Genomic DNA, 27,797 nt, shown 5'->3' on the forward strand with positions numbered 1-27,797 from the left:
TTCCTACGGAGGATCATTATATGAACACGAGGCAAAATAATAATAATAATAATCCATTTGTATAGTCATATGTTATTTTTGGTTTGTTTAGTGGACATTTGTCCTCAATCAAACCTTTCACAATTAAACGATAGATTTCCAAAAGTTATACTTCATTTTAATAGCCTGCCAAAGCTCCCCTAACGTCCCTCACAAATTTCAGAATCCTTCAAAACTTTCCTCCATGGAAACTAATCTATTATACGTACTCTTGGATAGTGCAAAAAATTTGTGATAAAAGGTTTCACAAGTGAAATATCGCTGAGAAATATTATTTATTACTCACGACGCAGGCTTTTAGATACATATATAGATCGAGCTATGTACGTACATCATTAATCAATTCCATCTTTCAATTAAGCTGATGAAAGTCACAGCTGATCACATTGAGTTGGAGCGAACGATAGCTTATTGTTCTTCACGTCGTACACTATTCGAAAATTGTGCTGCTGAAAGTTGCCTATAATGGACAACCCTTGTATAGGAGTCATCAGTAAGCACATCAAACCAATATCGTCTTCGTTCTCAAGAATATAGTTCTGGCGTGGCAAATCCATGTCAGCTCCTTCGAAGTGGAACACAAGCTTGGGAACTTCCACATACATTGATGACTTCGAGAAGCAAAGATCGAAATCAGTGTCGTTAGTGACGACCGGTAGCTTCATGTAAGAGATGAAGGCCTTCTTCACTTGTTTATAAGCAACATCCACTAGTTGAGTGAGGGCCGTGCCCGAGTCTATGACCACACCACCATTGAGATTCTTATCCGCAACAAATGCCGATTTTGGTATCTTTAGCCTCTTCTTCCCCACTGTTATTCCTTCCAGAGGAACGAAGTAAACAGTTGGAACTCTAGGGTTCTGTAAGATGGCAGTGGTTTGAACTGGCCCAAGGGTGTGGCTATATTGGTCGGCTAGTGATCCGAGTAGAAGCGAGCTCTTCTTAGATCCATTGTAGTAAGTTAGGCAATAGGCAAACTTTGTTATTCCAAGTTGCGATATGAGAGACAGCGGGCCGCGGCCGACGCCGACAAGGCCGGAACCATTGTTGAGGGACCCCGCGTTTAACGTTCCGCAACCGAAGCCGAGGTGCGGAATTCTAACCTTCTTGGTAGACCCGAAGGTGAAGGTCTCACTCCCGAAAAGACCTTGCGATGATGTGCCATCCCCGTAGCTATACTGATAGATGCACTGCTTCTTGCTGCTGCAGCGATATGAATTGTTACCAAAAGCCTGGCATAATTCATTGGAACATGGTAGAGTTGAAAAGGTGGACGACTTGGAGGGATTGAATAGAGGGGCTGGTTGTTCAATGCATCTAAGGCAGGGGGAGCATTGGGTCCAGATTAGGTCACTGCCGGTGTCTAGAATGGCCGAGTAGGGCCGGGGCGGCGTACCAATAGCAAGGTCTATGACGTACTCGAGACCGCCGGACGGGTAGACGAACACATCGGCTCTTGCGATCGAGCCGGAGTTCGTGGTGGATAGGAATATTGATAGCCATGCCGCCCTCGCTTTGCTGCGGAGAGCTGCACGTTGGACGAGCTCTAGCTTGGTGAATTGGCTGCCAAAGTCGACATGGGTTAGAGCCAGTTTCATATCCAAGGAGGTGGCGATGGCTGGGGAAATGAGGTGGATTAGAAGCAAGATGAGGATTGGTTGGATCATGGTGGTCATAAATCGATCTTAATTAGGAGAAATGAGATGGTTTTCTTGCAAGCATGCATATGGGTAATAGGTGCATATATATATTATATATAAGGCGTGAATGAGATAGTGGTCCTAGTACTCATATTGAATGGTGGTGTGCTCAATCCTGCAGCACTGAATGCAAAGTAATATACCTCCATGACTAGGATATTCATGTTTAAATGACCGATTGACATGCCAACTCTCTACTGCAGTTAGAATATAATATAAATAACTGTTTTTTTAACCGTTTAAGTTGTCAAAGTAATTAACAATCAAAGCAAAAAAATAATCGCATTATTTTCCAGGGGAAAATATTTATGTGTAGTCGAATCCTTTCTCTCTCTCTCTCTCTCTTTTTTTTCCTTTTATCTTTTCTTAAACAAAAGGCTCATGAACTCTGTTTCATTATAAAATCTGAAACAACCGAATGACGGTTTATGAGGTTATCAATCTTTCTTGGGCAGCCTGCTACAATGACTTCCGAACCACCTTATACAACCAAAACAGCAACATGCCATCAGCCTGGAATCACATCCTACACCATTATTATCACTATTACTAACAAACTGCAGAACAATTAAACTAGACTACACTAAGCTATTATACACAAATTGCAACCAAAGTTCATCTAGATTAGTGTTCATAAATTTGTTTTAAAACAACTGATTAAGGCAATCTTTAGCTCTTTAGTCCCATATCAAAAATTTGATAGGGTATATATATATATATGTTATTCTTCCATCTAAGTGCATCAAAATTCTTTGGTAGATTAGCACAATAGAAATTATTTGGTATTGGATTGAATTAGTCGAGCTGATTCGAGTGCTCGATATTTAAACGAGTCGATCGAACTAAAATTTTATTAATTTCGAGCCTACTCAGCCGGCTTCTCGTTTACACCCCTGACCTAGATTGCATGCGTGATACGAGCATCTATAACTTCCACCAGCAGAGCACTAAACATCAGCAGGTACCCACTTTCAAAATGCTGATACTCTTCCACCAAACTCTAGTCATCTATAATACAAAAGAAATATCAAACCTGCATCAAGCCTTCAGCTCAGCTGCTGCTACCGCCTTCTTGTAATCCGTCCCACTGCAAACGAGCCCAGTAGATAACGTTGAAGTTAATAATGTATAATATATAATTCATTCAAAGACTTCTCACTCTTCTCACAGAAGAAATAACTATGTTTCGCTTTACTCAAACAGACCACACAAATACAACTAGTTAAAATTCTCCACACAAACGGTTCCTTTCAGTTAGTTGATCATCGATCTCATGTTTGAAAGTAAACATTCTATTAGAAAGAAATAGAGAGGCTGCGTGCGGACGAGCGTAATGCTCCCCTCATCACTCCACTACCAGGTCAGTGAGTGGTGGAGCGGCTCCACCAGCAACAGGGGATTAATAGAATTTCTGCAATCAGGGTAGGTACTTGGCACGATGTGATTGGATGCCATATGCCTAAATCAATTAAAGGTTACTACGATTTTACTTTCACTTTATACGTGATTTGGCAAGAAAAAGGATTGGGGCGGAATTAGAATATTTAGCCTGGTCTTATCTATTCTTATGAGTAATACTTCTTCTACCGGGAAAATAATGCATGAGAATTAAGATTAAGTACGTAAGACATTAATTATTATCAATGAAGTTGACATCTCACTGGCTAATCATCCCGTGTCCAAGAATCCTATTCGGGTCGTCTCCTTGTGATCATGTGATCCGTTCGTTGACCGTGATTGGCTTCAAGCATAGTGGCTTTCATGCTTTATTTGGTTAATTTATTCAGCGGCAATCCCGAACAAACCTTTATGGCTTTATGATTAAGCGATCGATTTCCAAAGGTTATCGGACATCATCTTATCTAATCTTCAAATAATCTACTTCATTTTAATATATATAGCCAAAAGCTAGCTAGCTCACCTTGCATCCCTCTCCTACAAACATGGAGGAATAATTCAATCTTTCCTCTATAGAAACTAATCTACATCTTTTCGATAGTGCATAAATTTTGCGGTAAAAGATTTCACAAGCAAAATAACCTTGATAATATTTATATATTTCCTTATTTAGTTAAGGCACAGGCTTAACAATATCCATGGGCATATATCTAGAGATACATATATAGATCAAGCTACGTACATTATTCCATCATCCGAGCTCATCGGAGTCACAGCTGATCACATTGAACCGGTGCGAACGAAAATTTGTTGTTCTCCACGTCATACACTATTTGGAAATTGTGCTGCTGTATGTTGCCTATAATGTTCAAACCTGTGGACGGTAACATTGCTAAGCACATCATATGATCGTCCTCAAAAATATAGTTCTGGCGTGGCAAATCCATGTCAGCTCCTTCGAAGTGGAACACAAAGTTGGGAACTTCTACGTGCGCCGGCGATGACTTCGAGAAGCAAAGATCAATATCACTGAAGTTAGTGAGGACTGGTAGCTTCATGTAAGAGATGAAGGCCTTCTTCACTTTCTTGTAAGCAACATCCGCTAGTTGAGTGAGGGATGTGCCCGAGTCTATGATCACCCCACCATTGAGATTCTTATCCACAATAAATGCGGATTTTGGTATGTTTAGCCTCTTCTTCCCTACTGTTATTCCAGTTAGAGGAACGTAGTAATATCCTGAAGGGTACCGTAAGAGGGTAGTTGTTTGAACTGGCCCAAGAGTGTGGCTATATATGTCGGCTAGTGATCCGAGTAGAAGAGAGCTCCTCTTGGTTCCAGTGAAGTAAGTTAGGCAATAGGCAAACTTTGTGTTGTGCAAATCTACCAAATGGGTGAAGATAGTGGAAGCAAGAACTTCTTCACCCCCAAATATCACAAATTTGGGAATAGTGAAAGAGAACATAATGCAAAGCTTTCTAAACTTCAATAAGAATGTTAATAGTGATAGAAAAGCCCTAAGCAACTTCTAATCACGGATTAACACCCTAATATATGCAAACACCAAGCAAGACAACAATGGAGATAAAAGAGAGAGAGAGAGAGACAAGATTTACGTGGTTCGGCAATGTGCCTACGTCCACGGGCGGAGCAATCTTCTTTACTATGCAAATCCCTCACTTACAAAGAGTTTAGAACTCCAATCACTCTCAATACAATGGTGGCTCAACCCTCATTAATGTTCTTCCAACTACTTGCCCTAAAAAAATCCCCTTTAGTATTTATAGTCAGATGTTTTTTAGTGTCGCGTTCGAACGCCCTCGGGGCGCGTTCGAACGCACCCAATGTAAACCCAGCAAAACTCAAGGGGCGTTCGAACGCGGGAGGGGGCCGTTCGAACGCCTGCAGAAACAACTGCTCTCGGGTTGGCTCACGTTCGAACGCGGGTGGGGCCGTTCGAACGCCTGCAGAAAGTCTGCTCTCGGGTTGGCTCGCGTTCGAACGCGGCTGGGGCCGTTCGAACGCCTGCTTCACAGACTGCTCTCTGTTTGAGCCCGCGTTCGAACGCGCGGCACAGAAATGCTGAAACATGCTGAATTTTTTGCTGAAACTGAATTTGAGTCAATTTTTTAACACTTTGTTATTCCAAGTTGCGATATGAGAGACAGCGGGTTAAGTTCGAAGCCGACGATGCCAGAACCATTGTTGAGGGACCCCGTATTTAACGTTCCGCAGCCGAAGCCGACATGCGGAATTCTAACCTTGTTTGTAGACCCAAAGGTGAAGGTCTCGCTCCCAAATACACCTCGCGAAGATGTAGCATCGCCGTAAGTGTAGTGATAGATGCACTAATTTTTGTGCCAACAGTAATAAGAAGTATTACCAAAATCCTGGCATAGTTCATTGGAACAGGGCAGCGCTGAAAAAGTTGACGACTTGGAAGGGTCAAATAGAGGGGCTGGTTGTGTAAGGCATCTTCGGCAGGGGGCGCATTGGGTCCAGATTAGGCCACTGTCGGTGTCTAAAATTGCTGAGAAGGGCCGGGGCGGCGTGCCGATGGCGAGATCCATTACGTACTCGCCGCCGGAGAACTGGGCAGCTTCGGACGGGTAGACGTACACATCGGCTTTTCTGGTTGAGTCGGAGTTAGTGGTAGATAGGGATGATAACCATGCTGCCCTCGTTTTGCTTCGGTGAGCTGCACGTTGGATGAGCTCTAGCTTAGTGTATTGGCCGCCAAAGTTGACATGGGTTAGATCCAGTTTAATATCCAGGGAGGTGGAGATGACTGGGGAAACGAGATGGATTAGAAGCAAGATAAGGATTGGTTGGATCATGGTGGTCATAAATCGATCTTAATTAAAAGAAACGAGATGGTTTTCTTACAAGCACGCTCATGTACTTGGGTGTCTATATAAGGGGTGGAGGTCCTAGTGTTAAAAATTGGCTCAAATTCAGTTTCAGCAAAAATTCAGCATGTTTCAGCATTTCTGTGCCGCGCGTTCGAACGCGGGCTCAGACAGAGAGCAGTCTGTGAAGCAGGCGTTCAAATGACCCCAGCCGCGTTCGAACGCGAGCCAACCCGAGAGTAGACTTTCTGCGAGCGTTCGAACGGCCCCAGCCGTGTTCGAACGCGAGCCAACCCGAGAACAGCTGTTTCTGCAGGCGTTCGAACGGACCCCTCTCGCGTTCGAACGCCCCTTGAGTTTTGCTGGGTTTACATTGGGCGCGTTCGAACGCGACACGGAAAAACCCAAGCTCTGAACCTGACTATACATACTAAAGAGGTTTCTTTTAGGGCTGGTTGGTTGGAAGAACATTAATGAGGGTTGAGCCACCATTGTATTGAGAGTGATTGGAGTTCTTAAACTCTTTGTAAGTGAGGGATTTGCATAGTAAAGAAGATTGCTCCGTCCGTGGACGTAGGCACATCGTCGAACCACGTAAATCTTGTCTCTCTCTCTCTCTTTTGTTTCTATTGTTGTCTTGCTTGGTGTTTGCATATATTAGGGTGTTAATCCGTGATTAGAAGTTGCTTAGGGCTTTTCTATCACTATTAACATTTTTATTGAAGTTTAGAAAGCTTTGCATTGTGTTCTCTTTCACTATTCCCAAATTTGTGATATTTAGGGGTGAAGAAGATTTTGCTTCCTCTTCCTTCACCCATTTGGTAGATTTGCACAACACCTAGCAGTCTTATGTGAGAGTTGCTGCATTTTTAAGAGGCATAGCTATCATGCACTGTTGAATGCAAATACCTGCATGACTAGGATAATCGTGCATGTTAATTCAATCGCCCGATTGACATGCCCAATGCGCCATCTTTACTACCATCTCCATCTCTTTGTTCCTTTTGTTACTTCCGCTTTATTGATTTAGTGCTAGTGCCTGCTGCATTATTGCTGGTTGGTGTGATGTGAGCATCATCCAAGGGGAAGGAGTTTGAATGGAGCACCATACCAGGTGCATATTTGTTACCTTATCTCAGTAGGTTGATCCGTGTTTGTTGCATATATACCTCAAACGGGCCTATGGAAAGAATACTTCTATCCTATTTGTAAGGCATATCAGACAACCCCAGATGAGTGAATTAAATGGAGTACTGTCAGATTTTCAAGTGCACCTAAAAGGAGTTCACATCTGACACAGAACTGACCGCAGAATCTTTGTCAGTTCTTTTCAGTTGATCAATCTCATGTCGGAATGTGGAAATTCTGTTATAAATAGAGGTTAAGTGCGGCGAGTGTAATGCTCCGCTCATCAATCCACTTCCTTACTAAAATTATAATGCCACAATAATAATAATAATAATAATAATAAATTTAAATAATCAGTATTAGCGGCAAGTTTGTAAATACCACTGAAATATATAAAAGCCAAAGAACAGTTATGCTGGCATTTTAGCGCTTGCCACTAAATATTTATCGATATTTTAAGAAATATCACTCGTTATTCAGTCGGCATTTGTGAAAATATCTCTGATTTTTACCAGTAAATGTGTAAAAGTCAACACGAACATTAATTTGATAAATATTATTAAATATTTATTACAAATTGTGGAAATGCTACATTTTGTGAGAATGTCATTATATAACGTCAAGTACAACAGATGGAATCTACTTAAACAAATACAAGGTGCATATTACAAGAACCCAATCCTCAATTTTCAATAGCTAGCAAATTCAAGATGCATAGCATGGCACCATTTAGGAGATTTGGATGTAGCTGAGCAGGCTGTGGGCTCTGGAATATTGGATGCAGCTTCAGAGAGTAGTGCTTTGGTAGAAGACAGTGCACAGTACCATCATAAAACTCTTTCTGTTTAACTATCCCAATTGTGTCGAGTAATCATAGAATGTAGTGGAGCAAAAAGCAGCAGGATGATAGAGTTACAACACATTAGATCACTAGAAGGTGTATAGATTATTTGTGAAGAAAAATCTGAAAGCTCTCGTGGAATGGATCATATAGGTGAAGGTGAAAAGAGAATAGTTAATGAAGTTGGATTAGGTGGCATGCCCTTCTTTGTGGGTTCTTTGTGGGTGGAGATTTACTTGATCCTGCTGCAGCTACCTCGTATATGTGATGGATTCAAATCAAAACCTTCTTCCCTTCAATATAAAATCAATTAATCTATAATCTGAATAAATTTGTTTATAACCTAAACAAATTTATATAAATGTGAATAACAAATAAATTGTGTTTGTGTTTAGAAATTCTGATACATTTAATAAATGGATAGTGTTCTTATTTGTATTATTATAATCTGAACCCAATTAAATTGACTTGATTACCACCCCTAAATATAGGTCTGTCATATGATGTTTGTTAGCTGGTTCTTATCCATAGAATCTTCATCCATATCTTTCTCTTTCATAAGTAATCGTTTAACAATTTGATAGTTTATTGTTCTTTGATAAATACGTGAAATTTGTTACTTACGTAAACAATGGATATCTAATGACACTCCTAAATTTACTCGCACAGATTGCCCCGCACAATCTACACGAGAAAGCAAACTAATTTAAACGTAGAGGTCACTCTGAATCAAAAGCACAATAGGCAGCTCTATAAAGCCTTCCTCCGAGCATTAGGCCCAACTAGATTGAGCCCAACTACTTGTTCGAGCCCAAGTAGTTCTATTATTCATAGAATTAAATTAAATAATAGAATACCACAATGATCTTCAATAATATTAATCAAGAATATAACAAACTACGACTATAATAATCTGCAACTCTCACATTTGATCACACTGAGCCGGAACAAATGACAACATATCGTTCTCCAGATCATAGAGTATCTGCATATTTTGCTGCTGGAAATTGCCAATTATAGATCCACCAGTGGTCCCTTGGATAGCCAAGCACAAGAAGCCACTGCTACTATCTATGGCCATATAGTTCACCTGTGGCAGCTCCATATCCGCCCCTTCAAAGTGGAACACGAGCTTGGGCAATCCGAGCGTCACTAAAGGAGGTGAAGGCAACTGGAAGCAAAGGTCTAAGCCAATGCCAGTATCGTTCGTCACTGGTAACTTCACCTGACACATAAATGCCTCTTTCACTAGGCCGTAAGCCACTTCTTCCAAGTAAGTGATGGAGGTACCCGAGTCTATGATTACCCCTCCTGTGCCATCCTCGTTCAAAGCGAACGTCGAGGTTGGTATTGGTAGCCTCGTCTTGCCTACCGTTATGCCGATTAAAGAGATGAAGTAAAGAGATGGGCGAGATGGGTTGATGAGGAGGGGAGTTTGCTGAACTTGGCCAATGTTTGTGTTACTCAAATTTGCTAGTGAGCCAAATAAAAGTGAGCTACTCTTGGATTCCAGAAAGTTGGTGAGGCAATAGGAGAACTTTTTTTGGCCGAGTTGGTTGATCAAAGACAAGGGCCCACGCCCGAACCCAACCATGCCGGAACTATTGGCTAGAGACCCCTCATTCATATTCCCACAACCGAAAGCAATGTGGGGGATTGAGACTTTCTCACTACTTCCAAATGTAAATGTCTCTGTGGCGAGAACACCTGCAGTGGATGCAAAATCGCCATAGCCATAGAAGTAAACACACAAGTTTCGGAGACAAAGAGGTGAGGGAAGAGCCTGGCATTGGGTAGTCGAACAGGAGAGCGATGAGAAAGTGGATGATTTGAGGGGTTCAAAGATGGGAGTGGGTTGCTCGACGCATAGGATGCATGGGGTGCATTGGGTCCAGATGAGGTCGCTGCCAGTGTCGAGGATGGCCGAGAATGGCCGAGGCGGCGTGCCGATGGATAGGTACATGAGGAACTCACCTTCCCCCGGGTGGACTGTTACGTGCGCCTCCGTGATCGAGTTGTGCGTTGCGGCGGTCGACGCCGTCGCCTTCGATAGCAGCATCGCCGCCCTGGCCTTGCTTCGCAGGACGGCGCGTTGGAGTAGCTCGAGCTTGGTGTAGCACCCAGAAGAGTCGACGTGGGTGAGATCGGCGCGGTAAGCGATGCGGGTGGAGATGGTCGGAGAAGCAAGGGAGATGAGGAGCAAAAGTAGGAGTTTTGCCATTTGTGGTAGATAGCTAGCTAGTTCAGAGAGAGTGATAGAGAGAAAGAGACAGTGAGCCAGTGAGTGATATAGTGGGTGAGTGAGGTGATCTAATCCTTTGCCTAAATTTGCATGCATGTGCATGATGCGAAAGATGCTATCCTTGAGCATTTACATATTTAGAGTTTGGGATTGCGTGTAGAGTACACTAATGATGTTTGACTTCGGATGTGGCTCATGTTCTTCCATGTGATTGAAGCCTGCGAGCACTTGTGAACTATGTTGTTCACGATCTATTTTGGTCAAACAACTTAATCTAAGAACACATAGAGATCGGAGATACTGACGCATTTATTTCCCCAAGCTGGCAACTTTGATGTCCAACGCCTGGATATTTTGGAATGACTTAGTTAATCCGCCTTGTTTTTTTTTAATCTTACGTGGCCAATATTTAATGGAGATGGAACCATCTTTTAAACGTAGATCCAAGATCTCGGCTCCTGAATCGTGCAGCATAGAAGTATTTTTATATTACTGCATCAGAATCTTCGGATCATTGACCAATTAAAGGCCAGTTGGAATACTTGGCAGCACTTATTTGGTTGTCAAATCATCTAATAATTAAAATAAAAGGTCAGATTAAAAATAAATGATAGTCAATTTTCTAGTGTGAAACTATTCCATTTCAGAAGACGGTTGAATTCTCTCTCTATATATTTTTTAACTGGTTCAATTAGGTATTATTAATGCTATAAATATTACCAATGACTGATTTGATATCTGTTCAATTGATTAGTTTTACTTTTGAAGATAAATAATCGAAAGCTTAACACATTCAACAAGAAAGATGCTTCTATGACTTCGGGCCCACATCTTTTAACATCGATCTTGGGCCCTACTATGTCTTTGCTACTGTGCATTGCAAAAGCCCACTAAATCAACAAAAGAAAAGAAGAAGAAAATAAATAAATAAATAAATAAGTGGGAATATCGGGCAGTAACGGTTTAAATGGACACGATCCGAACCCGCTTTCGAAAAGTCCGCCAGCAAAGTCCGGTCGTTTCCTCCCCTTCTAACCACCGCCGGACTTCTCCAAACCTATACGGCTAATTTCGCTCTTGCGGTCTTGCCCACCTCTCTCTCCCGTTCTCCGAGGTAATCCCTCTCTTCTGTTCTTTCTCCTTGCGCACCTCCGCGATATGTTAAGATCTGATCTCTCTTGCTCGCATCTCGTTGAATGCATTGGGGATCTAGGGTTTCTTTGGAGCGCGATCGCGTCTTTTGGATTCCGTTTTCGTTGAATGCAATTGTCTGAGGTCTTGGTTTTGATTCTTGGAGGGGCTTTTTGGTTCGTATCAGACATCGTATTTAGGACGGAAACCTATCTCGTTTTATCTTTACTATAAACACTGATGGATTGTAAATTTGGATCGAATACCTTGGATTTAAGGGTACTGGCTCTGTTTGTAACCGTGCATTAGCATGCTGAATTCTATTTTTTGCCTTCACTTCGTATCCTAATCTAGGTTACAATGTTAGTATATAGTATAGACCTTGAGTGAGCCATCATTATGCTGTTTATATTCCTTATTAATGATCTACTCTAACTTTTTTGTTTTGTTATCTCTTGATATAAAAATGATTATTAGATTGTATGTCTTGCGTGCAGGATTGTGCGTAAAGGCTCTTAATTGAAAGTTAACCTCAAACATGGTATGCCTCTTTGTAATAAGCTGGTAATTTAGTATTATTATTCTTCTGATGATCAGGGGAATCTTGGCCATTATTGGAACATTGACTAGCATATATCTGCTATCAAGCTATCAATAGTTGCTACTGATGTTAAAGTTTTTTCATCTGTTATCTGATCGATATTTCTTATTTATATAAACTTTTAACAATCTCATTTTCAATTGTTAAGGCTTGTTGTGCTTATATTATATTCTCTAATCAAAGTTGTTAAGTGTGAAGATTACTACTTTGTTGCGACAACTTTAATATAGCTTGTTTTGAGTGATACTATGGGCATGCCACAAGCTTACAAAAATAATGTGCAACGATGTATATTAATTGATTAACGGATACCTTGATAGGGGTGAAACGGGTCTGATTAACTCTAACTTGATTCGGATAAAAGATTCTATCTGACCCGGGTATGAATTCTGATATAGGTATGATTTTTTTTAAAAAAAAACTCGGATACAGATTTGGATTCGAGTAAAAATATCAGATACGGGTACAAGTATGGATATGGATCAGATATAATTTTTCAAATATGGATACATTTGAATGATTTGCAGTTTTTAGTTTGCTTATTTAAACAATGAATATTTATATTGTTTCTAGAGATTGATTTTACTATCTGTCCAATATCCGTATCTGAATCTGTATCTGGACCCAAAATATGAATTCGGATATGGTTTGAATATTATCCGATCCTGTTTTCACCCCTATACCTTGATCTTTACTAGCAATAATCATCTCCTTTGTATGCGGACAAGTATCTGTGTGAACAATTTGCCTTTTAATTATTGTGAGTGATGGGCCATCTTTCTTTCTTTGTCTATATGAGAAAAGCATTGAGAGATGCATATATGCCTATGTCATTTTCAATAAAAAGATCTAGACTGAACTTATGGTGCCACTTAAAATGAAATCATGCTTATATTGTAAATTCTGTACCTAGGGAAGAAATATTTGATGTGGATGTTTGTAGATTGATGTGATAAGATGTAAATGACCTTCAAGTTGGACTGTGCATGTATTTTCTGATATTTAATTGAATGTTCTATTCTGTGTTGCATTATGCTGCAATAACAGTTCTTATTTTTTTGATGCAAATATGTTGTGAAAACACTCATGTTACCCATGTTGCTTAGTAGAAAACCTGCTGAAATTGATTATATATCCATGTGAACTTGTCGTAGTTCTAGTAGATATTATATTTTGTGACCTCTTTCATGTTTCAGAATTTCCTTGCTGGGGCGTTCAGACCACCATGTAACATTAGAATCACATTCTCTGATGGGAAAACTAGAAAGAAGGTAAAAATAACACATCTTTTTCTTATTATGTCATCATCTCACTTGGGTTCTGGAATCGCAGTTCACCAGTATCTTTGTTCTGATGGTTTCATTTATTATTATGATTCTATTAGATAGATATTACTTATTCTAGTCTTCTAGATTGATAATTGTCTTTTGTTTAGGTTAAGCTTAGTACAACATGCCATAATCTACTTTCTTTCTTGCTTATTCTACAGGTCTCAGTAAAAAAGGAAAATGGCCAAGCTGCAATGCTCCCACTTTTCCACAGTCAAGAAAACATAGTTGGTGAGGTAATGTGCATGCATTTTGAGGATATTGGTATGATGATTAATGGAAACTCTTTCTTGAGAATGTAATAAATGGACAGAAATATGCAGGTCTGCATAGAACCTAATCAAGGGAAGAAGATCGAGCATAATGGTGTGAAAATAGAGCTCCTTGGTCAAATAGGTTTGTAACTCATTCTGTGACTCTATTAGTCTAATTGGTGATTCTAGAAAGACTGCTTTATATATGGGCAAGCAAAAGCATATATTTTAATTGGTTTTCATATACTGAGTAGTATATAGCAGTTTTGACGTATATAGCACATTCATTTCTTCTCTCTCTTTGTAGAAATTTAACATATATTTTTTTAAATTTTGCAGAACTTTACTTTGACAGAGGCAACTTTTATGACTTCACATCTCTGGGTAAGTTAGCCCCGCTTTTGCTTTGATTGTCTTATATTATTAAATCCGAGATGAAATATGTGTAGTATGACTAGCTTCATATGTAGATGGATCAATAAATTTTTGATGTGATAAACTCGATCTTGTGGGCCCCTCAGCAATCCTTAGGTGAACTATTATTATCTGGAAGTAATTTACCTCGTGAAGAAAATTGAAGTATATGTACTTTTGAAGGAAGTGCTCAACTGTTAGAAAATTGCTAGATTCTCTTCCAAGTAATTTTTATCAGAAGCTGGAGGAGACAAAATCAATTTTGGGATGACTAATGAGAAGATCCAGTCAGGTCCTGTTTGTTTATGCAATAGAAATTAAGATAAAATTTTGGGATGAGCTGAAAGGGTTGTGTGATATGCCAGCCTTTCTTTTAGTGGGGTCATGATCCATGGCACAGATAGTGGAGATGGCAGTCGAGTTATAACATCAGTAGGTAATTGAGTAGTGGTCGATCACAGATAAGTTGCATTATTAAGTGCTGGTTTGGCTGATGCATATTCTACAATCGCTGCTCGAAGTACTTAACAATCTTTTTATGAACTTAGCGGCACTGACACCCCTTAGCTTGCACTTACTTTTTTCCTAGACATTTTTATAGACAAAAGAAAAACATATTATTTTACCTGTTCTCTCATTGACCTCTCTCCTTGGAGACATATCATCTCTAAGTATCATTCTCAGTTGCTTCAATATTTTGATAGTCGATACCGCCTTTGCTCATGATTTGAGCATTATAATTTGCAACTTATAGATCAACTTTATTATTAGAAACTGGTATATCAAAACTTAAAAAGCACTTGTTGCATTTTCCTTGCTTTAGGATCTGTAAAGCTTATCTCGCTTGATATGGCATACATTCATTAAGAATATAATGCCTGTTTAATAGAATTATTACTTTTTTCTTTATGCAGTACGTGAATTAGATGTCCCTGGTGAAATCTATGAAAGGAAGACATACCCATTTGACTTCTCAACTGTCGAAATGCCCTATGAGTCCTACAATGGCGCTAATGTTAGATTAAGGTTGGTTCATGTCTGGTACTTTTGACTTTTGTAATATAGTAACTTAGATCTCTTCTATAGTGAATGTTATTAAATTGCATGATTTTGATGTTATTGTTGCCCGGATATCCAAATTTCTGCGTATTATGGAAGTTGCAAATGGGAAGTCCATACATAATATTGTCTAGCATGATGAATTAGGAGAGATCTTCATTCATGAAGGAACTAGAACTGCAGTAGACTACTAGTAGATTTCTGTATAGTGGATTTATTGTTGCTAGAGGCAAGCAATTTTTAATATAAAGTAGTTCATTTTGTAAGAGGAATTGATCTTATATTTTAACCTCTTTACCACCAGATATCTATTTGCTTCACTACAGTGGCAAACTAGTTTGCCATCATAATGACATATATTGTGGCACAGGGCATGTCGGCACTTGGTTAGCACTCAGCACATGCTACATACCACTCGTCATGACTGACCATGCCTTTATTCTTTCCCGAGTGCCCCATTTTGTGAGAAATCGCTCCTATTTTTCGGTTTGTGTCATGGTTCAACCACCTGAAGTCATTTGCTATATGTGGCGTACTAGGTCCAAGCATATCTTGCCGATCTTAACTTTTTCTAATCTTTAATTATTTATGAGCGTTAGGGTCTCTTTTGAGCCACTTGTAACTTAGTTTTGTTCTAGAACTTCTTGGGGGTCATTTGTTGTGAGGCAAAGGTATCTTTGACAGCCCAAATGTTTAAAGATAATAGCTATAACTTAAAAAGAGATGCTTGGAGCCTTTGACAATTAACAAGTAGCTCAACTAGAGCTATTGGTTTGTAATGGGCATCTTGCTTTGGAAGTTGATAAATAACAAAGGTATCATGAGTCTTTCAATTCTGTCCTTGTTTACTTGCATGCTGCAGGATCACTGTTACTACGATTGTTTGAGATGAGACATTCATGTGCATGTCTAAGCAACTAAGATTATTCCATTTCAGGATATCTCACTGCTCTTTTCCTTTTGACTTTTAGTAATGGTTGCCATCTAAATGAAAGAGCTTTAAAAGTATACCTTGTTGAGCTCCATTTTCTGTAAGGATTTGGAATCCTCGCATTTGTATTTTCTTGTTCTGGTTTTGTTGGCTATATTGGTTCCATTTTGAAGTTTCTGTAAGATTGACAGACTGTCTTAAAAAATAAAAGATGTGCCGCATGGATCCTGGCTTTGAGTAGTATAGGAACTAGGGAGGTTGTTGCATTTGTTATATTTGTGCTTCATATTCTGAATTAGATATGAGAGGCAACAAATAATTGAAGCAAGACCAATGGAGGACTCTTCCTCTTTCTTCTTCCTTTTAGCCTTGGCGATGAGCATGTTAGTGATTTTTTCTTTATTAACTTATTTCATAAATGGTTGTTAAGTGAAACATGGAAAAATAACAAAAGAAAACATGCATATCTGTGGCCTCGGTGCATGCTACTGAGGCCAATCAACTATGCAGTGTTGTTAGCAACCCATGACAAGTGTCAGCATGTATAAATTTCTAGCTCCTAAGTTTCATTAGCAGCTCATAAATTTGAAATAAGTTTTGCATTGTTGTAAAATTTTCTTAGATTAAAATAGTAATATATCTGGTATATTTAGTTAACTGTATTTTGTATTATCGTAAGCTTGCAGGTATACGTTAAAAGTGACAGTCAGTCGCAACTATGTCAGCAACATTGTGGAATACCAAGATTTCTGGGTAATTACATCATGAACATTTCAGCTAAACAAATTCTGACCATTTCTTCCTATATGGTTCATGTCTAATAGGCCATATCATGTGCATTTGTTTTTACCATTGCTCTAAGAATGGGTAATTGAAGTGCAACTGCAAATATCATATATGTAGAGCCAAGTGCCAATCTCATGATGTGACTTGCTTTCTGTATGCTAAAATGCTGAAAGCATTGATAAATTATCATACTTTTATCTCTGAGGAATAATGTGCTTATATCCATCACATATATATGGATTTCTCCATACAATAATTCTTTTATTCTAATCATTGCTAGATGTGAATGGTATATTGAAGCTGAGGACTGACAACAAGTTTGCATATCACGTTAGACTACAACATTAGTCATATGAAATATTAAAACATGTTATCATATGTGTAGCATAAATTATTTGTGCTAACTGTGAATGATGTTACAATTTGGAAGTTAAGGGTTGCCACCAGGCATCCTGGTGGAACAAGTCCAGACCATGGAACTTCCTCCACAGAATTGGGGGTAGTAATCTCCATCTATCACAGCAAATGTCTTACTTATTGCAACCACCATAGGTGGAGCTCTGTGCACCATGTCCCCACTATTCAACATTCAAGACTTCTTTATATTGGTTTTGTTATTACTTTCACTTTGGCAAATGATTTCTTTTGTTGTTGCAATTTTATCTCCAGTTCAAATGGTTTACTCGGAGTAATAGTAAAAAAGTGAAATGATTGCTATATAAAGTTATAAAATCAATGAAATTATTATCAAAATTGTATAGAGCTTATGTTTACCTTATAAAATTATAAGGTACTTGCTTGGTCAAAGCAATATCTATGGCGTTTGTCATTTTGAGCTCATGTTATTCTTAAATCCTTATGGTATTATTTTTCAGGTACAGAATTATACTCCAACTCCAACAATTAACAACAGCATCAAGGTGAGGGTAGCTTTGAGGATGTCTGGAACTTTGAATTACATGCAATCATCAGCAGAGAGAGTTATTACTCTGAAAATGTTTGTGTTAGTGAACTTTGATGTATGAATTGGAACTGTTTAGGCTAGTTTAGACTTGATTTTTGAAAGAAATTAACCTGATCAAGTGAATAAGCTGCTCGTATGAAGCTCAGAAGAACACTCGGTTCACGTTTTGGTAGAATCCTAAATTTGTTGGTAACTACTTCAAAAATGATTATGCTTGTCATCTCCATGTCTTAATTGAAATAGGATGACAGTTCAGAATTTTCATTACAAACTGCATTTTAATGTTACTTATTCCATATTTTAAGATGTTTGATACTTTGATATCAATTGCCATAAATATAAGAATAACTTGAACTGTAAAAGTGCAGACTAAACCTGGAAGTCATATATCTATTGGCTCTTCAAGTGTTTATTGAATGGTATCATCATACTAGACCTCATTTACTGTCTAAGCTAGTTCCGATTTCTAATTTTCAGATGGAAGTTGGAATTGAAGATTGCTTGCATATTGAGTTTGAGTACAACAAGAGCAAGTAAGTTCTGCTCGATACACACTTGTTACTGAAATTAGTCTTACCCTATTTACTAAAATGGCAAGGTTTCTAGTTTACGCAAAGCTGACATTTTCCAGGTATCAGTTGAAGGATGTTATCATTGGTAAAATATATTTCCTCCTAGTAAGGATAAAAATAAAGAATATGGAACTTGAGATTCGGCGTCGTGAATCAACTGGTTCAGGGCCTAACACATATGTTGAGACAGAGACACTAGCAAAGTTCGAGTTAATGGATGGCGCACCTGTGAGAGGTACATGATGTCCTACACTAGTAGCATATTGCACTAATCTGTGCACCTATTCATTTATATATTGTTGAGGGGTCCACAACGGTTTATCTCCTCAAATTTCTTATGATGACTTCTTAATTGATGCTTCAACATTGATTGCATTCACATGCTTTTTAGATTTTTTACGGATCCATTTGATGGGAGTCTGATTTATCCAGTACCATCCACAGGGAATGGTAGATGTTTTGTAGTGTCATGTTATTAATGAATTTTGTGTTGCGTGTTTTATTGATAGGCTATCGCCTTATGCTTTCAGTTTTTTCAGTGGCTTATGATGTACAATGTTGATTTACCTTCGAGTTAATGTAATAATATGTTCATATGTTGCTCAGACAGCTTACTCTTTCCCGTGTAATAGAAGTCTTGTCATTTTTCTCTTCAACTTTGCAGGGGAGTCGATCCCAATACGATTATTTCTGAGCCCATACGAATTAACACCAACATATCGCAACATTAACAACAAATTCAGTGTAAAGTACTACCTGAATCTTGTTCTTGTGGATGAGGAAGATCGGCGATACTTCAAGCAGCAAGAAATCACTGTCTACCGCCAGCAGGAAACATCTTAGTTCATAGCTGAAGGGAAGCTTCAAATTCCACGGAAGAAAGCCCCGTCGTGACTTTGAATAATGAGAGTGCTGGTGCTGTGAGAATTCGTGGGGATTGTATGTTTGTTAAGGCAAAACTTTTGGTCTCGGTGGACTTCCGTCTTTGTTTCTGCTCGCTTAATACCTTCAGAGATTCCTTTCGCTGATCATGAGCAGAGAGCGGTCAGTTTGTGTTGTGAATTCACTCGATAGTATGATGAATAATATATCTCTGTTTTGTTGATGTGTTAATTACTGCATGAATTGATGATTGAAGAGCACACTGCCAACTGCTTGTACGATTCAGTCTTCAGATCATATATAACTTTTCCTGACAAGCTGTCTTCTTTAAAATATCCAGTTTTCCTCGCCTGTTGCCGATAATCCATGGCTGGTTCTGAAAGAAAGGCATTATTACGTTGAAAAAAATATATATTACTGGATGAAATTTGTTTCTTTTATCTTCCCAATGAATTTAACTAACCAGAGATCATTAGCTAAATGCTACTATATCGTTGTATCGAGTTCATCCATTTGCTCATCAACCAGAAAAAAAGAAAAATCTAATAAACGAGTCGTACTCATCTCTTCTCCTACGACATGCTTACGTGAGGGTCGGCGTTGCCGACTATCCCAACTGTCTGAAAGGCGTGAAGAACGAGTGGATAATAATCGTGGAATTTGAGAACTGAAAAGATGGAGACGACTCATAAAGCTCGTAGCTTGGCAGGTACTAGAAAGCAGGCATTGGGGAGGAGAGAATCTTATAGTCCGCCATTGCTCGCCGAAAGAGACGAATTTTAAGCATCTATCAACTTTTCCTTCGCCTACATCGAGTTGAAGGCTATCCACAGTGGGGTAGCAGATCAATCGATTACCCATGCCCAACTTCTTTTATTTAACTCCCTAGCTAGGTGCTCATTTATTATTCTTCTCCTCCCTCAGAAAGATAAGTCAACTCTTCGCTGACTTACGTCTCCCTAAAGACTTGTCATTTAGAGCACGTAGAGGTAAAAGAGACTTAACTCGTCCCAAAGAAATGAGAGGAGAAGAAGATCGATGCATGTGAGGAGGAAGTAGGAGTACCACCCACTACAACCGCCCAACTTAGGAGAGCACTCCCAGTGGATCCTCCAAATAATTTGGTTCAAATCTTAAGATAAAAGAGGAAGACTCCTCAACTACGGCAATCCGTGTTGGGACCAACGAGTGCACTACATATATTTATTTATTTATTTATTTATTTTTCGTTTGAAAGGAATATTTGCTGATGTCAACTAGTCGTGAGGAGTTGTCGCCTTCTAGCCACGAAACTCTATCCATATATCGACATTATTATTCTCGTATACAGTGTTTATTATCATTTATATCTACTGCAATATATATCCGCTATCTGTTAGTGTTTAATACAATACAACTATTGTTCAGTTAAGTACATATACATGTAAACATTACGAGGATGCCCATAATATAATATTATGTAATGATAAATTACCCTTCAACTAAACATTCCAAAAGAGTTGTATTAGTGGTAATTAGAATTTTCATATCTTCTCAACCAAACGATGTACTAAAATATATGATTTCAAAACAAAGAAATTAATCAAGCTGAGTGGCATCAAGGATTAGTACATCATGTCGTCTTTCCTTACGAGCCCTGGCGGTATTGGGGGGAGCCCACATCTCGCTTTCCAGAACGCCTCCAACGCCCATCCGATACGGGTGGGAAGAGTTCATGGGACGGTCCAAAGAATTTTTGCATTTATTGCCCCCAAAACTATATAACAAATAGAAAAGGAGATGGCCAAAGGCTATTTTTTATTTTATTTTTTATTTTTTGAAAAAGAGAGTCGCTTCTGAATCACTTCATTTAATCCTTTTGAACTCTATTTTATATTGTTATAATACTTTCGTACCTTTGACTAAGTTATCACAACTAAAATTTTTAATTCAAAGTTAATAGGCGTATGCATCTTTTTGTCTTAGAAAGTAATACTAATTTAAATAAAGTATAACAGACACTTGTGATTACGGCTCAATTTAAAATTTATAAAAGTATAGTAAAACAAAAGGAAGTTTAAAAAATAAAATAAATTTTTCTATATTTAACGCTATTTATAATACACTTCCATCGACTATTAAAAATATATATACTTCAATTTTATATACTAAATTAAAAAAAAAACTAAATATAATTAAATTATAAAAGCTCCCTCCCAAGTCCCAACCTCTTCGTCCTTAGTGGGATCCTTTTTCTCCATATGTATCTTCTTTAGGTTTCTTTTCGCAAATATACTGGAAAACTGGAGGTGTTTCTTGATAAGACTAATGCGAGTGGTGATATGTTGCAAAAACTTTCAAAAAAGCAAGAAATAGAGTGGGGATAGGAAGAGGTTGGGCCACAGAGAAAAGTAGCAAGAGATATAAATCCCATGTAGAATAAGAATATGATGAAGGAAAGATATCTTCAACCTTCCTTTCATGGTGCAAGACAAGATCATCACTTGGACCACTCAGTGAGACTAACTTAACAAATAAAGCACTTTATTTTCTTCTACATGACCCCAAAAGGAGATCACATTTCGTATGCATGACCATCTAATCAAACGCTTAATTTGTTCAGAGATTTAAAAAAAAAAAAAAGATTCAGTGCGATTCATGTTAAGTTGCAATTGTTAGATTTAAAAAAAAAAAAATCAAACAATAGAGTTATTGGAATCAATGTCTTTTATCAACATCTATATCAAGATAATTAGTTATCCATCTTTATAACAAAAAGCCATTATTAAATGTCACGGATCTTAGGAGAATCCAATAGTAAAAGCCTCAGTAGATCAGGTTCAACGCACGTACGCCAAACCTAACCATTTAGATCGAGTTGGTTTAATTACCACAACGGCTCAAAATCTCAAAAGGGAACCAAACCCATTTAGAGGCTAATACACCCACTTAAAAAGTCCTTCGTAGAGTGCCAGATCAATCAATATATCATATATCGTGGGCAAAAGGGTGTCCACTCCCTTAGATTCTTCCACAAGGACACCAAAAACGAGTGATGGTCATGGAGATCAAGAGCTTACCTTCTTGGCCACAAAAATAGAAAGTTTTGAACGGAAAATAATTAGCAAAAGTGGACCAATGACACGGATATATGCCGGATTCCGTAGCAAGGACGTACACAAACCTAACCAGATTGCCAGAATACACAGCCTATATATGCGTGTGTATATATTTATATATATATATATATATATATATATATATATATATAACCCTTCTCTACCCTCCACATCTCAAAGCCAAAATAGCTCAAAAACTAAGTCCAAGAACTAACCCCATCCCTATCAAACCTCTTGAACTCCTCTCAAGAGCAAGCCATGCAAGAGGAGAAGAGGTTGAAGGTGAAGAAGGGATCGTTAGCAGTGAGGGTTGGTCTCGAAGGCGAGGAAGGTGGATTTAGGAGGTTCGTCATACCTATATCTTATTTATATCATCCGTTGTTTAAGAGACTTCTGGAGTCGGCTCAAGAAACGTATGGCTACCACTCGTCGGGACCTCTCAAGCTGCCGTGCTCCGTCGACGACTTCCTCCATCTCCGGTGGCTCATCGAGCGAGAGCAGCAGAAGTCGAACAACCACCACCACCACCACCACTCCTCCTTCTCCTTGAACTCATGCAGCTGAGAGGTTAATTATATTGTTGAAGTTTGAAGTGGTGGTAAACTCTCTTTCTATATATATATATATATCTATATATCTATATATATATATCTCTCTCTTTTTGCAGTTGTATATTAGAGGAGTGGATGTAAGTGATGTAAATGAATTAAACTTCTTCAGCTCAGCCGTCTCTTTAGGATGGTAAAGGTTAGTCTTCTCTTAACATCGAAGGAGTTACCTATGATACTAAAAAACACAGGCTAACCTTTTCTTTTATGTTATCATTCATTACATTTGGTGTTGAACTCTGCACAGATCTTGGTGCCTGAAGGTCTCTTGCTTAGCTGAGATTGGTTTAGGATTCACATATTAATTGTAACTGTAAGCAATTGAAAATTAGTAAAACATGATCTTAACAATATATATATATATATATATTGCCAACTTTTTGGAACATTAACTAATTAGTTAGAAACAGGGCTTAAAATGTTTAAAAGTTTGATCAGGAAATTTCACCAAAGGGGAATCCATCCAATTGCTTTTCTGCAACGAGAAGATAAGGAGTCATTACATCAAAAAGAAAGAGATATGCACTATAAAAGTATACAACAATATTACAGGAAGCATCAAAGCTAAAGCATAGCAACACCTCCCATGACACTGACAAGCACATAAGGTTATTTTCAAATTTACAAGCCACAATTACTTCTACTTGTCAAAATCATGAAGAAATTGTAGTATTCGTAAATCGTAATCGATTACTTCAAAGAATCATTCAGCCGCTGAAAAAGACATCGATTCAACAAAAATCTAGGAGATTTTTTTTTTTTCCATTCTATAGGTTGCTTCGATGTGCATCTTCAATTCCAACATTTTGGGTGAGTGCAACATCCATAAGTGATTTCTTTCCTCTAAGAAAGGAAAGGTATGAGGAAGTTCGAGCAAAATACCACCCCAATTTTATAAATTTGGGAGGGTGCCCATTTGCAATCAAGGAAGTCATAAGTTTAAATTCATCTTGGAGTAATTTATTATAAACAAATTATTTCTAAATAATCTATTGTGAACAAATCATTTGGATATTGGTGTGTTCAATTCAGTTTAATAACTTAAACGATATATTAATTTTGAGGAACAACTCAACAACATAACAACATAACAACTATAAGCACTGATAGTACAATAACTTACAACTTAGATTTGATAATTATATTTATTAGCTAAAAATTTAATGAGACTTAAATGTCTGTGTATTAAGCAAGATTTAATCTTATCTAGTCCATATCTAACATTTGGGCTCTTGAATGATAAAAGGAAATGTCAGGCCGAATCCTGGCCATCCAAATCCCCTATTAAAGGTGGAATCATATCTCAGGTCTCAGTTGTAGAACTTCAGAGAGAGCAGAGTTTCAGCAGTATACATCAAACTCCACCAGTGCAGCATAACCTCTTCAATCACTTGGAATTCCTGATAATTTGGCTCTTCAGATCATAGGAATTGAAACAATAGCACATTACAGTTTACTGCTGCACAAAAATGGAAAGCTAACATAAGTTGAGAAAAATGTTACAGAGAATTTGAACTCACACCAAAAAAAGTCTGCCAAAGTCATATTTCGGCCTGACCAGGACAAAACATTATGTGATACAAATTCGTTGGAGAAATTATCCCATTTACAGAAAGAAGATAAGAACAAGACAGAAAACATTGACATCTAAAATTAGACCAAACTGATATATAGGAGCCCCAGAAGTACTTCCAGCAGGGCCAGTTGAGGGAGAAACACCGGGAAGCGTAAAAGTCCCTGGAAGTGAAGTCCCGGGAACTGAAGACTTCGGTGATGGCATAATACCACCTGCTTGTGCTGGGATTGGTGCTGCTGATGGAGCAAGATATGTTTCATGGATCACTGATATTGGTGGTTGAATGACTGAAGGGAGCTGATGTTGCCCTGAATCCGTAAACATAGATTTGCACGTAAAACAATTGCAGAATCCACAGATTGTTATTGACACCATTTGAAATCGGCAAGTTCAAATAATAAGAAAAATTGAAAAAACAATTACCAGGGCATCGAGGTTGAAGAGATGTAGTTAACCTGCAAGATGGCATGAACAGTCAGCAGTTTTTTCCCTAGGATATGAATAAAAAAAAGAATTCAAGCAGATGATTGCTTACTTAGTGACAATGCTTCCATTTACGAAACCACCATAATTACAGGATGTGACATTGCAACCAGCACTAGTTGGCTTGGAGGTGACATTTCCAAGCATCATATTGCTATTACTGCACTGCATGCTTGAACACGATACAGCCATCGAAGCTGGTATGCAGTATAAACTGCAATGAAACAAGAAACTCACATATAAACAAAAAGAAATTTAAGAGGAAACAACATGTACAGCAGAGAGAAAGGTAATCTCTGTTTACTTGAGATTTCCTGGTCCACAGCTGCACTGGACACAGTGACCAGCAGTGATTGAATAAGTCCCATTTGCCACGATCAGACCATAATCTGAGGCATACCTCGGAAACATTGACGGACATGCTGAATGATTAAATTGAAAAGAAAAAAAGCCATCAGCATTATTAGCAGAGCATAAAACAGAAAATAAAGTATAAATGAAGCATTAATGGATAAATACATAGTCAGGAAAGAAAAAAAAACTTACAGGCACTTGAAATGTATCACAACTACTCAAGATTTAACCTTTTAATAAGAGGTTCTCAATAGAGTATCTGAAGGAAAACACCTGCTGTTGTGGGTGAACTAGACAAGCGACTGGCACGAACAGACAAGAATTATGAAAAAAACAACTACAATAACAAGCGCAGTAAAATATCAGAGCATTAGAGTGACAACTATTTAGAATTGGTTATAAATCCTTTCAACCATGCAAGTCTATAAGGTTCACGTGTTTCATTAACTTCATGGATTTCCTCTCTTCTTATTTTGATGGCATTCTGATTTTATGCATGTCTAACAAGATAAGAATCCCTCCTTAACAAAGACTTACATGCTCTCCAATAAAATGCCTGTCCAAATCATCTGAAACAATTTTGAGGGCATTGCAAAAATAACAATAAACTTTCAAATTTACATGAGAAAACCTTCTTTCTGCAGATAGCTTGCTAGTATAAATTAGTGTTTCCATGGAAAAGATTATATGAAGCACTCTATCACAGGGTGTCATCATACTGACATGTACATGTTGCTGTGTTATTTCATTACTGCTACACAACAAGGTCTGCAAACTTACTAAGCCAATGACCAGCATGGAAATTGTTAGAAATAATTTAAATAGACGTTATCATCATAACATGCTTATCTATATACTTGAACTCAAATGTGTGATAGCATCTTTGCAGTGCACCTAATGATCACCATATAAGCAATTCCATTATAACGGCATAAAAGACTTCCAATTAATCAGCTAAATGACTCTAGCTTTGGTATGCAATCGCTTTTGGATTGCCAAACATGATGAATGATAAGGATCACCAACTTGAACGACCCGTCTCCAACTCTAGGGTTTAAGGTTTCCTAACAGGGGATAAGAGACCCTCTATCTAGAGGGTCATGAAAAGAATTTAACCTTATCCAACTAAGCTGCTAAAAAAAAATCTTGCAAACAAAAAAAAAAAAAATGGGAACTTCACATGCCCATGCACTCTGAAATAAACGGTAAAAAAGTGAACTTTATCCAGACATAGTTCATCTCATAACTTCTTACCCGGCAACGGAATAGCTAGGATATCTCCAGGCCTAACCACTGGACTCCCCATCGCATTCGCATTCATGATATCCGTAATCGTAGTGGAATACATAGCCGCGATAGCCGCCACGCTATCCCCATCACGTACGACGTAAGAAAGATACACCGCGGGCAAAAAATTGTCCGTAGAATTAAAGCAAGCGCAAGGAAGCGGCACGACTAGGGTTTGCCCGACCTCCAAAGCCGCAGGATCCGATATGCCATTCGCCTCCCTGATCTGATCGGCGGAGGCGAGCCCGCCGTAGATTGAGTCAGCGATGGAGGCGAGGGTATCGGCTGGTCGGGTTTTGTATCGCGTGGAGACCGATTTGCGAATGCCATCGGAGCAAGAGCAACGAGTAGGAATCCGAAGGAAGAGGCCGGACGGAAGGATGTGGTTTGCTACGTCGGGGACGGTAAGGTCGATGGAGTTGGTAGCGAGGATGGCGAAGGGGTCGGTTTGAAAGAGAGCCGCGACCTCCGAGACCTTGAGATCAGCGTAGAGAGTGTAGCCGAGAAGGGCGGGGCAGGAGTCGGAGTTGGAGCAAGGCTCGATGGTGGATTTGGAGAGGGTATTGAGTGGAAAGGAGAGGAAGAAGACGAGGAGGAAGGAGATGAGATGAGTGCTCGCCATACGCTTGTGGCAATATGCTGCAATAGGAAGGGGGGAGGGTTTAGAGGTTTGCAAAAGAAAAAGGTTGGACGAGGAGGAGAGCTTTTGATGACAAACGGTCGGCGAAAGGACGAGAGTATCAGGGAAAGCGGCTGCTTTGGAGTCCTTTCTCCGAGGAGTGTTATACATGGATGCATCTTTTTCCCGTTTGTTTGTGCTCAGGGAGGGTGGTGAGGAGCGGTTGGAGTGTAAACCGAGTGGAAATATGGGAAGTATGGGTGAGAATATCGGAAGCAGATTTAGTGACAGGGATGTTCTTGGGGACTGGGTTTTATATTGCGGGCCAGCTCATGCGGTCTCGTGATTCGTGGTGAACGAGTGAATGTTTGTTTCGTCGTCGTTGCCACTTCGGCGCCAAATCTTGGGACATTTCTTGCTTTACATTTTCACTCAACAAAATAATAGCTAAAAGAGATCATCTGTTTCCATTCGAGATATTAGACACCATCTATTCATGCATCATTATCGTACTTGATCAATATTATTATCGTCAAAATTATACTATATAACTCAACCCAAAATTATATTATTAGCATGCATATATTGCATCATCAGATGCGATATTACTTTGTTCATGTATTAGAAGATACAACTTCACATTATTTTTCCTCTT

General features: G+C 38.7%; 5 protein-coding genes across 8 annotated transcripts; 1 reads left to right on the forward strand and 4 right to left on the reverse strand.

Annotated features, from left to right (window-relative positions):
• Nucleotides 1–295: 295 nt before the first annotated feature.
• On the reverse strand, nucleotides 296–1,747 carry LOC140799897 (aspartic proteinase nepenthesin-1-like). Its single transcript, XM_073154425.1, has one exon. The coding sequence runs from the start codon at nucleotides 1,713–1,715 to the stop codon at nucleotides 411–413; it is 1,305 nt and encodes a 434-aa protein (XP_073010526.1). The 5' UTR covers nucleotides 1,716–1,747; the 3' UTR covers nucleotides 296–410.
• A 2,160-nt stretch (nucleotides 1,748–3,907) lies between these two features.
• LOC140795630 (aspartic proteinase nepenthesin-1-like) lies at nucleotides 3,908–4,600 on the reverse strand. The gene has a single exon (XM_073148352.1). It carries the CDS (start codon nucleotides 4,598–4,600, stop codon nucleotides 3,908–3,910), a length of 693 nt encoding a protein of 230 aa, XP_073004453.1.
• A 4,275-nt stretch (nucleotides 4,601–8,875) lies between these two features.
• On the reverse strand, nucleotides 8,876–10,174 carry LOC140795707 (aspartic proteinase nepenthesin-1-like). Its single transcript, XM_073148472.1, has one exon. It carries the CDS (start codon nucleotides 10,172–10,174, stop codon nucleotides 8,876–8,878), a length of 1,299 nt encoding a protein of 432 aa, XP_073004573.1.
• A 997-nt stretch (nucleotides 10,175–11,171) lies between these two features.
• On the forward strand, nucleotides 11,172–19,348 carry LOC140789862 (vacuolar protein sorting-associated protein 26B-like). Of its 4 annotated transcripts, none has more exons than XM_073139748.1 (12): nucleotides 11,172–11,309; nucleotides 11,824–11,867; nucleotides 13,124–13,198; nucleotides 13,417–13,491; nucleotides 13,579–13,651; nucleotides 13,849–13,893; nucleotides 14,838–14,949; nucleotides 16,600–16,666; nucleotides 17,581–17,619; nucleotides 18,141–18,196; nucleotides 18,295–18,470; nucleotides 18,900–19,348. In XM_073139748.1, the coding sequence occupies exons 2-12, from the start codon at nucleotides 11,865–11,867 to the stop codon at nucleotides 19,076–19,078; spliced, it is 900 nt and encodes a 299-aa protein (XP_072995849.1). In that variant the 5' UTR covers nucleotides 11,172–11,309; nucleotides 11,824–11,864; the 3' UTR covers nucleotides 19,079–19,348. The 4 variants fall into 4 exon arrangements, with proteins under 4 accessions (XP_072995849.1, XP_072995857.1, XP_072995866.1 ...); XM_073139739.1 differs by having other exon boundaries at nucleotides 11,179–11,309; nucleotides 17,575–17,619; XM_073139756.1 differs by lacking the exon at nucleotides 14,838–14,949 and having other exon boundaries at nucleotides 16,593–16,666; nucleotides 17,575–17,619.
• Nucleotides 19,349–24,283: 4,935 nt separating this feature from the next.
• On the reverse strand, nucleotides 24,284–27,320 carry LOC140780721 (lysM domain-containing GPI-anchored protein LYP6-like). The gene is made up of 5 exons (XM_073126442.1): nucleotides 26,491–27,320; nucleotides 25,187–25,304; nucleotides 24,935–25,096; nucleotides 24,823–24,854; nucleotides 24,284–24,707 (listed from the first exon to the last, which is right to left on the reverse strand). Exons 1-5 carry the CDS (start codon nucleotides 27,311–27,313, stop codon nucleotides 24,430–24,432), a joined length of 1,413 nt encoding a protein of 470 aa, XP_072982543.1. The 5' UTR covers nucleotides 27,314–27,320; the 3' UTR covers nucleotides 24,284–24,429.
• Nucleotides 27,321–27,797: the final 477 nt, after the last annotated feature.

Source organism: Typha latifolia, chromosome 1 (assembly GCF_019914945.1).
Source record: "Typha latifolia isolate L0001 chromosome 1, TyphaL0001v2, whole genome shotgun sequence".
Classification (NCBI taxonomy): Eukaryota; Viridiplantae; Streptophyta; class Magnoliopsida; order Poales; family Typhaceae; genus Typha; species Typha latifolia.